This window comes from Belonocnema kinseyi, chromosome 7 (genome assembly GCF_010883055.1).
Source record: "Belonocnema kinseyi isolate 2016_QV_RU_SX_M_011 chromosome 7, B_treatae_v1, whole genome shotgun sequence".
NCBI classification, from domain to species: domain Eukaryota; kingdom Metazoa; phylum Arthropoda; class Insecta; order Hymenoptera; family Cynipidae; genus Belonocnema; species Belonocnema kinseyi.
Genome location: NC_046663.1, coordinates 90,950,083 through 90,962,562, shown reverse-complemented (window position 1 = coordinate 90,962,562; position 12,480 = coordinate 90,950,083). Strand labels below are relative to the sequence as shown.

Here is a 12,480-nt window from a genome sequence, read left to right as displayed (position 1 = left end):
AATTTCCATGCCCTCTTACCCGCTCTAATACTTAACTTATCCCTTTGCGCTTCTTCTCTCACCATATATCCTGGCGTTCTCCAGTCTGCCCCTAGTGTCCACCTTATATACCTTTCTCGTAAACTCTCAATATCTTTTCTTTCTGTCCATCCCCATATCTCTGCTCCATAACCTAAAATCGGCCATACCATTCCCCATATCTGTTTCATTACCCCTGCTGCTTTTTTTATCCTTTCTCTTATATGAGCTGTATGATCTCCATTCGTCTGCAAGATATATCCCAAATATTTATACTCTTTGACTTCTTCTAACTTTATTCCTTTCCATCTCCCTTTCCATTCTTTCTTCCTTCCTCCTCCTTTTCTAAACCTCATTAACTTTGTCTTTTCTACATTTACATTCAGCTTTTTCCCATCTAAGTATTTCTCTAATCCTGTAATTAATCCCGCCATCCCTTCTTCATCCTCTGCCATCAACACTATGTCTTCTGCGTATGCCAGTGTATATATCTTTTCCTTTCGTATCCTAACTCCTCCCCAACCCTTTCTCCTGATATCTTCTTCCAAGTCTGATATTAATAAATTAAATAAAAGTGGGCTCAGAGGACACCCTTGTCTCACACCTCTCACCAACCAGAAACTATCTCCTACTTGCTCTCCTACCTTTACCTTGCTTCTCGTCTCCCTAAAAATTTCTGATACTCTCTTTATTAATCCCTCTCTTATCCCCTTTTTTACCATAACTTTGTCTATTTCGCCTTGGTCTAATGAGTCAAACGCCGCCTTTAAGTCCACGAACATTGCTATCATTGCCCCTTTTTCCCTTTTAATTCTCTTATTTACTAGATAGTTCAGAACAAATGTGTTGTTCATTACCCCCATTCCTTTTCTAAACCCTGTCTGATTCGGTGACTCGATCTTTTTTTCTTCAACTTCTATCTTCAATCTCTCCGACAAAATAGTTACATATACTTTATACAGTGTTGGACTCAACGTCATCCCTCTATAATCTTTAACCTCCTCTCCCTTGCCTTTCTTTACTATTGGTATAACTACTCCTTCTTTCCATAACTCTGACCACCCCTCTCCTCTCCATACTCTATTACACATTATCCATGCCCATTCCTCTAGTTCCTCCCCTCCATATTTCCATACTTCATTTGGGATCTCATCTATACCAGGTGCCTTTCCATCCTTCATTATTCCTAAAACTTTAACTATTTCTTCCCTTGAAATTTCCTCTTCCTCGTCTCTTTCTCTACCATATTTTCCTCCCTTCACAACTTTTCTCTCTACTCCTCCTAGAAAATCCAAAAAATATTTCTTCTATTCTATCATTTCAATATCTTGGTTTAATCTTATTCTTCTTTTTCTTTCTCTATTTACTACCTTCCATAACCTCTTCTTCCCTCCTAGCCTTCTCCGCCTCTTCCTCAAACCTTTTATTCTCTTCCTCTTTCTTCTAATAACACAATTCAGTATACTCTTTCTTTTTTTTCCTATATTCTTCCCCATTACTTTTTTCTTTTCTCCATTTTCTTAATTCCTTTCTGACCTCCTTTTTTTCTCTTTACAGTCCTCATCCCACTCACTTCTATTCCCCCCTTTACTAACTTCATTATTATTTGTGCACTCTAATCCTATTTTTATTTCTCCTATCATTTTTTCCATCTCCTCGTCCACATTTCCCTCTCCCATTTTGATATTTCTTATTTTTTTTCTAAACTGTTCTTTTCCTTCCCTTGGCCAAGCCCCTTTTCCTACACTTTTTACATTTGCTTCCCTTTTACTCATATTGCTATTCCTTTTTTGTCCCTCTAATGTCACTATTAAGGGAAAGTGATCCGAATCAATATATTCTCCTACTTCTAGTTTCTTAACCTTCTCTCTTCCCTCATCATCTACTATCACATAATCAATTACCATTCCCCTTTCACTTCCTGAGCGTGTATATTCTCCTTTTTCATCCCCTTCTATATTCTCGTTTAAGATATACCATCCCAACTCCTCCAAGCTCTTCACCAACTTTTTTCCCTCCCCATTTAGTACCTTATCTTTGGATTTTCTTCCTTTCTCTTCTCCCCATTCCCTTCCTCCTCTGTCTCTTGTTCTCGCATTGAAATCATCACCTACTATCATCCTAATCTCTTCTTTATTTTCTTCAATCATTTCTTTAATCTCCTCTGCTTTTTCCTGCATATCACCGTTCACATAAATCCCCACTACCTTCCACTTCTCACCTCCCATCATAGCCTCTTCTACTATTACTCCTTCTTTTTGTTCATTCCTGTCTTTCTTATCTTTCCCTGTTATACATTCATTTCAAATCAAAGGGTTCAAAATTCAATAATAAATTATTTTAAATTTGTGAATTTAAATAATTTTTATCACGAAGCGATTCAAATTGGAACATGTGAAATTCAAAAAATAACCTGGATGTTTCAAAGCTTCTGAAATTATAGAATTTCAAATTGTTGTTACATCAAAATATTATAATTTATTAAACAATTTTTCCTAAGATCGAAACATAAATTCAGCACCAATTTAATTGCTTAATATGCAATATTTTTGACTTTTAAATAATTCATTTATTAAATCTTGAAATGAAAATTACACGATTATAGGAAATATTGTAAATAAGTGCTTTGAAATTTTATAAAAATAATGTAAAATCCCTTGAATTCTCGTGAAGATATTTCTTGAAATCCCTTGATATTTTAGAAGTTCTATGAAATCATTTCAGATCCTAAAAAAATAATAAAAATACCTTCTTTAGAGTCTTTGAAAATTTTTTTCAAATCCTTTCAGATCATGAAGATCTCTGAAAATTCCTTGTTGAAATCCCTAACAATTTTTTCAAGCTTTTGAACATTCCTTGGATTCTTTTAAAATACTATAAGATCAAAATCTTTGGATATACAATTGAATTTTAGAAAATCTCTTTAAATCTTCAAAATCTCTACTCGATTCTTGTGAAAAAATTCTTTGAAATTCCATTGAAGTATTATAAAATACAGTTTCCCCCTGAAATTTCTTTAAATCTCATTATATTTCTTGAAATCCGTTCACATTTTTAAAATTGTATAAAATCACTGAAAACCTTTGTAATGCTGTAAAACTCCGTGAAATCTTTTTAAATTCCTTCAAAATTCTTCCAAATTTGTCAAAATTTAAGGAAATTATTTAACATTGCATGCATTTGTTAAATTCCTTCGGGTCACTAAAATCCTTGAAAATTTCTTTGAATTTGTTTAAAACATTAAATTTGATAAAGATCCGCAAAATTCCTTGGATTATTTTTAAATACCCTAAAATTGGCATATTCTTTAAAAACTCTGTAAATATGTACATTGAAATTGATTGAAGTCTCTTAAAGTACCCTTAAGATGCTAAAATTCTTAAATTCTGTAAAACTCTTTGAAATATCTTGAAATCTCTTGGAATCTTTAAGGATATCTAAAAATGGTTAAAATTCCTTTAAATCTTTCAAAGTTTTTAAAATCTTTTAAAATAATTCGAAATATTTGAAAATCTTTTTATAATTTTTGAAATCTCTTGATTGTTGTGAATAAATGATTTAAAATCTGATTAAAAAATTACCAAGTCCTGTTAATTTTTTAAAATCTATTGAAAATTCTTGTAATATTTGAAATCCTATGGGATCCTTTGATATTCTGGGAAATTCGTTTAAATAGCTTATCGAGAATCTTAAAAATTCTTTGACCTTTTATAGAATTCTGCGAGATGCATTTAGATTTCTTAAAAATCCTTTCAAATCTTCTGTAATTTTAAGAAATTCTTTAAACTGTACTGTGTTTTTCTAAATTCCTGCAAATGATTGAAATCCTTAGAAATTTCTTAAAATTGTTTAAATTTCTTAGAAGATATTAAGAATCTTTAAAATACCTTGGATTTTTCAAAAATATTCTAAATTCTTCCAATGGGTTGAAAAATAAATGGTTTGAAATCCCTCAATTCTTGTTAATAAATTACTTGAATTTCATAAAAATATTATCAAGTCCTTTCAATTTATTAAAATCTATTGAAAATTTATTGGAATATTTAAATCCTATGGGATCCTTTGATTTTCGGGGAAAGTCATTAAAATACCTTATTAGGAATCTTTCAAATTCTTTCAAATTACTGAAATACTTTGAAATTGTATAAAATTTCGTGAAATTCGTTGAAAATTTCTTAAGAGTACTTCAAAATACAGTGAAACTCTTCTATAGCGCCAATGCTGACGGTGGGTGGGAACTAACTCATCATAGCCGCGCAGCTCCTGATATACCTACCTGCGGTGCGGCGTTAATTCTCAGAAGGGATATGGAAGGGAGGGCTATTGAATAGTTTCACTCTATTTGGAAATCCTTGAAACATGCTAAAATCCCTTGGAATATCATAGAATATTTTAGCTGGAATCAATAAATAAAAATGTTGAATGATTTTACCGATAGCAGTAATTTTAAAATTTCTGAAAAAAATTGTATGGATATTTTCTTATAGTATATAATTGATTTCCTATAAGGTTCATTTGCTAAAAATATTTTTTAACAGTATCGACCTCCCCCTCCCCATGAAAAATATAACGTAACCTTTTCTGCCCCCCCCCCACACCCTAAAAAGAAGCTGGAACGTAGAAATTAATGGACGGCCCCCGATTCAAAGATATGAAAATCCATGAGTTGGGGAGTGTTGGCTGTTACAAAAACAAAAATAACTTTTTTCAAATACACTCAACTCCTGATATAAGAATCCACGATTTACGATAATCTTTGAACTCAGTTGCATCAGGTTGCATCATGCGTTAAAATCCAATAGAAATGATTGATGTAGCCCTTTCTCTTTAAGATTGGATTCCCCCTTTTAGGATCAAGGCCAAGGCAAGCCATGCCCAAAACCATTTTTATATCGGGAGTTAAATGTATATTAAAATTTAAGAAATTTAAATGAGATTAAAATCAAATTTAAAATTCTATTTAACATCCAATACTCGAGTTAATTTGCAGAATTCCAGAAAATAAGACCAAGAATCAATCGACAAAATTTGAATAATCATTATGAAATGTACCTATTGCAATTTGAAAAAAGATCAAAATTTTCCTCAAAAAGAAATGAAAACATTTTTTTTACAAAAATGAAAAAGAGTACAGAAAAATGAGAAGGCAACCAACAAAATCCTCCTCATTCTCTTTTTTATTTCTTTCGTCTTTTTATTTTTATTATCATGAAATCACATACAAAAAATATTTGCAAAAAATAATCACCAACGTTTCGGCACTCATACAACACTCCTACCAAGGCAAGAAAAAATTGAGCAGCTAAACAACAACGAACCCACGGTACTCTCTCCCTGATATCTGAGAATCAAATCCTTTTCATTTTTCATTCCTCTTTTTTATTTTTGTAAAAAAAAGTTTTTCTCTTTTCTTTTTTGGGAAAAATTAGGGAATTTTTAAAATGAAGTTTTGCAGCAACCCTGATATAATATTCCTGTTTGTAATTTATTCGCTTTGTATTTTTATTCATGCTTTTTTTGCAGTTGCTCTCTCCTAAAAATTATATTTTTTGTTATAAATTTTACTACTTGTTTGAAAATTCAACAATTTTGTTAAAAAATCATCCTTACTGGTAGAAAATTCCACTGTTTTGTTAAAAATTTGTGTTTTTGAGTTGAAAATTAAAGTATCGTTGTGGAAAATTTACTTTCCATTGAAAATTTATATTTTGATGTTGAATAGTCAACCTTAATCTTTTTATGGATGAAAATTTAACTATTTTTGTTGTTGATCTGTTTGGTTAAAAATTAATGTTATTTGTTTAAAGATTCAACTATTTTGTTTGAAATTAATTTTAAAACCACTTTTTTAAGAAATCATTTTCTTGTTGCAGATTCCTATTCTTAGTTAAAAATTCCTCTCTTTATTTGAAAATCTAATTATTTTGTTGAAAATCTATCGTTTTAAATTTTAAATTGAAGTGCGTGATTAAAAAGTTGAAAGACTATGTTCCACACAATGTTCCTTTTTTTAATGAAGGTTTATTTTTTGGTTGAAAATTTAACTATTTTGTTGATAATTGATTTTTTGTTGTTGAAAACTCATAATTTCTGGTGAAAAATTCCATATTTGTACAGAAAATTTTTGTTTGTTTGTTTGTTCCTGTAATGTGTTTGACAAAGTGAAACATAACTTAAAATTTAATTAACAATGGGCATTTATATGTGTATGAGAATCATCCGTCAATCATGAAAATCTACTAAATACTATACAATTTCGCATAGAACTACATTATATTATTGTCAAATGCACTCAATTTATTAAAATTTGATTAATTATTATTATAATTATAAAATATCTCATATTAAATACGCCAAATTTCCATTGTGTCAAGTATCATATTTGATTATTTCTAGAAATCATAAATTACGTACAGTAAGAGGGGGTTTTGGAGGAGATGGAGTTTAAAATATTTTAGCATGTTTCGTTACAGAGGGAGGAGGTAATTTCAGTACGCCTGCATACGTTATTCAACTTCCTATATTTTTTTATAAATAAACTTGCAATCATTATTTCTTAAAAATATTGTAGGCTGCAATTTTTTATTTAACAATAATTATGTAGGGTTTCATATTTTCGTTTTCTCTTTAGCTGAAAGTTGCAATTCCTATTTAATCCTAATACTGTAGTTTTTTGGCCTAGAAATGTAACAATTTTATTGGACTTTAACTATATTGTTGAAAATTTGTATAAACTATTATGTTAAAAATTATTGTTTTTCATTGAAACTTAATTTTTCTAAGATTTATCCTAATCTATTTTTACTTGAAAATTCATGTACTTTGTTGAAAATTATCTTTTTTGGTAGAAAATAGGTTAAAAATGCAAATTTTTGGTTAAAAATACCTTTCTTTGGTTGAATATTCATGATTTTAGTTAAAAACTAATACCTTTGGTTAAAAATTAAACTATTTTGAGTCGAAAAATAGGTTGTTTGTTTAGTTAAAAATGAATTTTTTTAAAAATTGAAACTGCATCTATTGCATTTTCTCTTCATAAATGTATATTTTTGAGTTCAAAATTTATTTGGTTGTAAACTTGCCTTTTTTGGATTAAAAGTTCAATTATTTTGATACTAAATTCATATTCCTGGGGTTTGGTTTAAAAATTAGTCTATTTTGGTTGAGGATTCAACTAAATGGTTGAAAATTCTAGTTTTTGTTTTTAATTCAACTTTTCTTTGTGGTTGAAAATTAGGGATTATTTACCAAATACATGATACAATTAGAGGGTGGGGGGGGGGGTGACTGATAGTTGATTTTTTCATTTTTGGTGGTTACGTAATTTGTGGATGATTCCTTAGATGATTCGATATGAACGTTGCTACTAAAAGAGATTAAAATTTTTTACAAACGAACATTTTCTTTTGCACTTACATTATTGATCTTTTGAGTGTAACGTTGTTCTTATACTTTAACTAAATTTAGGACGATCAGGGAAAATGAAAAATTGGCCATCGAAAACTCAGAGAAAGTTAGAAAATTTAGAAAACTGGGATGTTTTAGCAATTCAGAATTTTTTATTATTCAATTTCTTCACGGAAGAAAAAGTTGACTGACCTATAGAATTTTTTGGTTGAACTAATAAAAAAGATTCGATACAAGGGCAGCTGGGAACCAAAGATGTATCCTTGACAACGAATTTCGAAAATTAATATTTTATTTATGTTTTTATCAGTGAGTGCATTAGTCAACTGTTATCGATAGGCAGATTATAATAATTATTGCTTTTCTCTGTTGACAGTAAATTTTAGGATGAGAAAAAATTCGATAAAATAGCAAGCGGTAAAGATAATGAAAACCGGTCATTAATTTATAATCGAGAGTCGTACATCTTAATTAATCGAACATAGAGTGCCTTTGATAGCTATTTGTTGCATAACAACAGACGCTCAGATAGAATTTCCTTAATCTAAAATAAATTGCTTCTCTCACCTGCAGCTCATCAAATGTAGTCATCAATTTAAATTTATTCAAATACCTCTACTATGCAGGATAACTCGCGAGTTTCAACATATTATGTGAGGTACACACGGAAAGTGGTCTTCTTTTAACTTACTCCCGTGCCAATTTTATTCATTTCTTCTTTTATTTATTTTCAGACTCTTTAGTCTTGCACGGCGTTTGTTTTAAAGCCTTTAAGCATATTCTTAGATCAAAGTAATTATTAATTTTCTTCTTATATTTTATAAATGCATTGAAACCTGGTTTTGGGCTTGCGTAAACTGAGTGTCCCGCGCTACCCGCATCACTAAAATGCGGAAGCTATCAATTCTAGAAACGCACAAATTCAGTTTACGGAAATCCAGGTTTGAGTGTACAATCAATTCTCGATTTGGGTTCTCGCGGTTTAACAATTCCTATAACTGCTTGCCCACGCAGTTTCTCATCTCAAGGGGCGAGAGGCGGTTGCAACCCTCGCCTTGGAAGGACCGCCGTGGGCGGGTACTCACATGCGGAGATTGCGGAATATTATGCATTCCCATTGGAAACGGTTCAGGCCGCTCTGACTGTTTACGTCACGATTCCCCTGAGTTGGCAACAAAGCTAATTGCAGACAACCTCCGACACTGTGGCTAACCCGAAAGTCGCGTTTATTTATAAAGTTTCTCTCTTTTAAATTAATTAAAATTTTATAAAACGAAAATAATAGTGCCTGGATATGAATTGCTGTAATAAATTGAAGGCCTTGTTGGCAAATTATTCCTGCAATCTGGTGTACACTCTCTGTGTTATCATACTACGCTATCCCATAAAATCCTTTGAAATCTGGTGTACACTCTGTGTAATCATAATATGCAATCCCATACAATCGTTTGCAATCCCATGCAACCATTTTAAATATCTTTGAATCCATCCTTTCAAGAAAAATATTATACGAAATTTATTATAGGTCTATAATGATTTTCCTCTAATGAATTAAAAAAATTTTTGGTGCGATTCTTGAAAAATTCCTGTAAAGAATCATTATAAGAAAATCAGTGTTGAAGTTAGAAGTGTTAAAATATTGAAAGACTTAATGCAAACATATTAAAGATTTCATAACATATCAGAAGATTGTAAAGTATTTCAAAGGATTGCAAAACATTTCCAAGAACTATCACTTATTTTAACGCTTTTCAAAAAATTGCATTGGTCTTTATAATATTAAAAAATATTTCCATGGATTTCAAGGAATTTCAAAACATATTGAAGGATTTTAGAGGTTGTTTAAGATTTCCATACATTTCCGTGGATTTTACTGCTTTTAAAAGGGTTTTATGGGATTAAAACAATATTTCAACTATTTTCAAAATATGGAATTGGTTTTCACAAGATTAACATTATTTTTACGTATTTTGAGGAATTTCGAAACATCTTCAAGTATTTTGTAGAATTTTTAAATATAGATCAAGAGATTTCTGATGAACTTGGGAAAATAAATTAAATTAAATTTCAAGGGGCTTCTAGCGATTCCAAAAATTTCAAAGGATTGAACTGTATTTGAAGTGAATTCCCAAGATTCAAAGGACTTTATAAAATCTCCAAGCATTAAAAAAATTTCTATGTATTTGACGTTTCAACGTTTAATTCAATGCACATTTAAGGGATTTCAAATGATTTATAATATGTAGAATGATCTTTTGTAAACTGCAAAGATTTCAACCAGTTTTAAGGGATTTTAGAAGATTTTTAGATATACAGAATTCAAAGGGTTCTAAATGAATGTTTTAGAATTTCTAGGCATTTTAAATGATTTTTTAGTGAAATCTGAAAAATAAATTAAATTCTAAGACATTATGTAGCGATTCCAAATATTTCAAGAGATATACAAAATTCCAATTAATTTCGAGTGAAATTTGGAAAAAATATTAAATCAAATTAAATTTCAAGGGATTTCGATTGATTTTAAAGATTTCCAGATATTTTAAGGTATTTTAAGGAATTGTTCAAGGATCAAGGATTTTATTAAATCATCAAAGTTGTTATGGGATTTAACTTTTTTTTTGTTTTTTCAAGAGAACTTTAAAGAATAATTTCAATTCAAATTACATTTAAGGGCATTTCAATGATTTACACTATTCTTTAGGTTATTTAGAATCTCCAAAAATTTCAAGAGATTTTAAGGGATTTTCAAGGATTTTAAGAGACTTAAAAATTACAAACGAATTCAAAGAATTTCGTACAATTTCCAAATATTTCAAAGGAATTCTAGTGAACTTTTGGACAAATTTGGAAAGATTTGACTGAATTGTAACAAGATTTCAAAGATTTTAAAGTATCTTGTGTAATTTCGAAATATGTCATGGAGTTTAAAGGATTTTAAACTGTTTTTGAGATTTTAAGGAATTTTCATGAGATTTTGAGGACTTTAAAGTATCTCAAAAGAATTTACAGGATCTCAAAGAATTTTTAAGGATTTTATGTGATTTAAATGAAGATCAATAGTTTTGAAGGAATTTCAAGAGATTGTGTATTTCATGAGATTTCATGAAAGGTGTACTTCAACTTTGAAGAAAGAATAATTTCATGACTCTATATTTACTGGACTATGTAATAAGTTATTTAAACAGTTAAAAAGAGACTTCAATTAGCATAATTTTTATAATAAGTGGCAAGAGAAAACCTACGTTTGAAATCCTTCGCAGTCCCCCCCCCCCCCTCCTAAGCCTTACTTAATTAAAGGACACACTCTGAATAAATCTGTAGTTTTATAATTTGGGATATATATTTCGTTTAAAAATATCATTCATATTTCCTATTTTAAACATTCTTTTTTTATGTTGTTTCAGATCCTTAAATTAGCAGCATGTTAATTGGTTGGCTGACCTCTGGTTCCATAAGGAGAAGGATTTGGGTAAAAGAAAAGAAACAAATGGAATACCTATCTAATATTTCAGGAATGTAAAGGATAGCTTGAATCTGTGAAATACAGGGAAGAATATGTGATTAAAAACTTGAGAGTTGCACCTGTCGATGGTGCTGATCTATTATTTGGCGAAAAAATGTTATCGGGACGTGACGGTTTAACCTGCTTCAAGAAACGCTTAAAGATTCATAAGCGGGAGTTTTTAAGAATAATTCCAGTCTTTGGAGGATAAGATGAGCAAAAGTGTGGAACTACTTTCGAGGTCCGAGGATGGCGATCGAACATCCAGTAAGTCTATTTTTTATATAATCATTTACCAGTTTTATCACCAAAATTGTTTAGGCTTTAAAAAAATAGACAAAGTAGGCATCGCGTACCTACAAAAAAGGGGTTCGTAGCCTATTAAAATGTTAATTAAGTCGTTCAAATATCCCCTTTCCATCACTACTATTTCTCCCAATCCTTTGCATTTTCAATTCCACTTCCTTTAAATATTTCCCTTCTCGTCATTTTCCTTCCCATAATTTCCCTCTCATACTCCCCCCCCCCACATCCCCTTCCTTCATTTCCTTGCTCCACCTCGCTTTACTTCCTTCACCCTTTCCACTCTCTTTTCACTCCCCTACTACCCCTATCTTCCACATCATCCCCCTAATGCCCAACATCTGACTTCCTATACCTCTACTTCGCTTCCCCTCACTTCCTCTACTTTCCCTACCCTTACTTTTCCCTAATTTCCCTCGCCTCACTATATATTATATACTAGAAACTTTGGATAATTATTAAAACTTGAAAGCAATATGTGATCATGCTAAATAATTTTCAATTTGAGAAAACTTGAAAATAATTGTGAAATAGAAAGTTTGTAATTCTAGTTTATATTACAATTTTTTTTTCTTATTCTTTGAGTTTTGAACGATACTATTCCTCCACTCCTCGGCTTTCCATCACTTCACCTGTCTTACTCCCCCTACTTTCCACCTCAATTCCTCTACACACTCTTCCCTCACTACCCCTACATTGATTTCTGCTAATTTTCGCTCCTCACTTCACTTACATCTTTTCCATAAACTTTCACTAGGCCCCTTCCTTAATTTCCTCTCCATTCTTTTCCGTAATCACCCCCGCCCTACTGCTCTACTACCCCTCCTTTCCTCGTTCTCCTCTTAATATCCATAACTGCTCTACCCTACTCGACATTTTTTCACCCTCCCTTACTTCTCGACCCACTACTTTCCTTCACATTCTCTCCCTTTCTTTCCTCTATTTCCCCTCACCTTACTTTACTTAACTTTTCCTCTCTTAGTTTCCCCTACTTTCCCTGAATTCGCTGCTTTAATGTCCCTACTTACAATTACTTCCTTTCTACATCCCCTTTCTCCTTACTCTCCTCACTCTTCCTACCTTCGACACCTTACCTTCCTTACTTTCCTCTCCGAGAAAAAGTACGACGGACGGATAATTTTTAGGAGCTTAAGGGCATGCGACACAGTGAAATTCCTACATTACCAACCTCTTTTTTCTATTGAACAAAATTTTTTTTTGAACCATAGAACTTTTTTTGTAAATCAAAT

The 12,480-nt window shown here is 31.1% G+C and overlaps 1 protein-coding gene across 1 annotated transcript in view; it reads left to right on the top strand.

The window, feature by feature from the left end:
- Positions 1–12,480, top strand: part of LOC117177008 (multiple C2 and transmembrane domain-containing protein) — a 90,295-nt gene that overhangs the window by 5,831 nt on the left and 71,984 nt on the right. The window contains exon 2 of the mRNA XM_033367458.1: positions 10,830–11,194. Coding sequence (XP_033223349.1) covers positions 11,140–11,194 — 55 coding nt within the window. The 5' untranslated portion in view covers positions 10,830–11,139. The remainder of the gene's footprint in view (positions 1–10,829; positions 11,195–12,480) is intronic.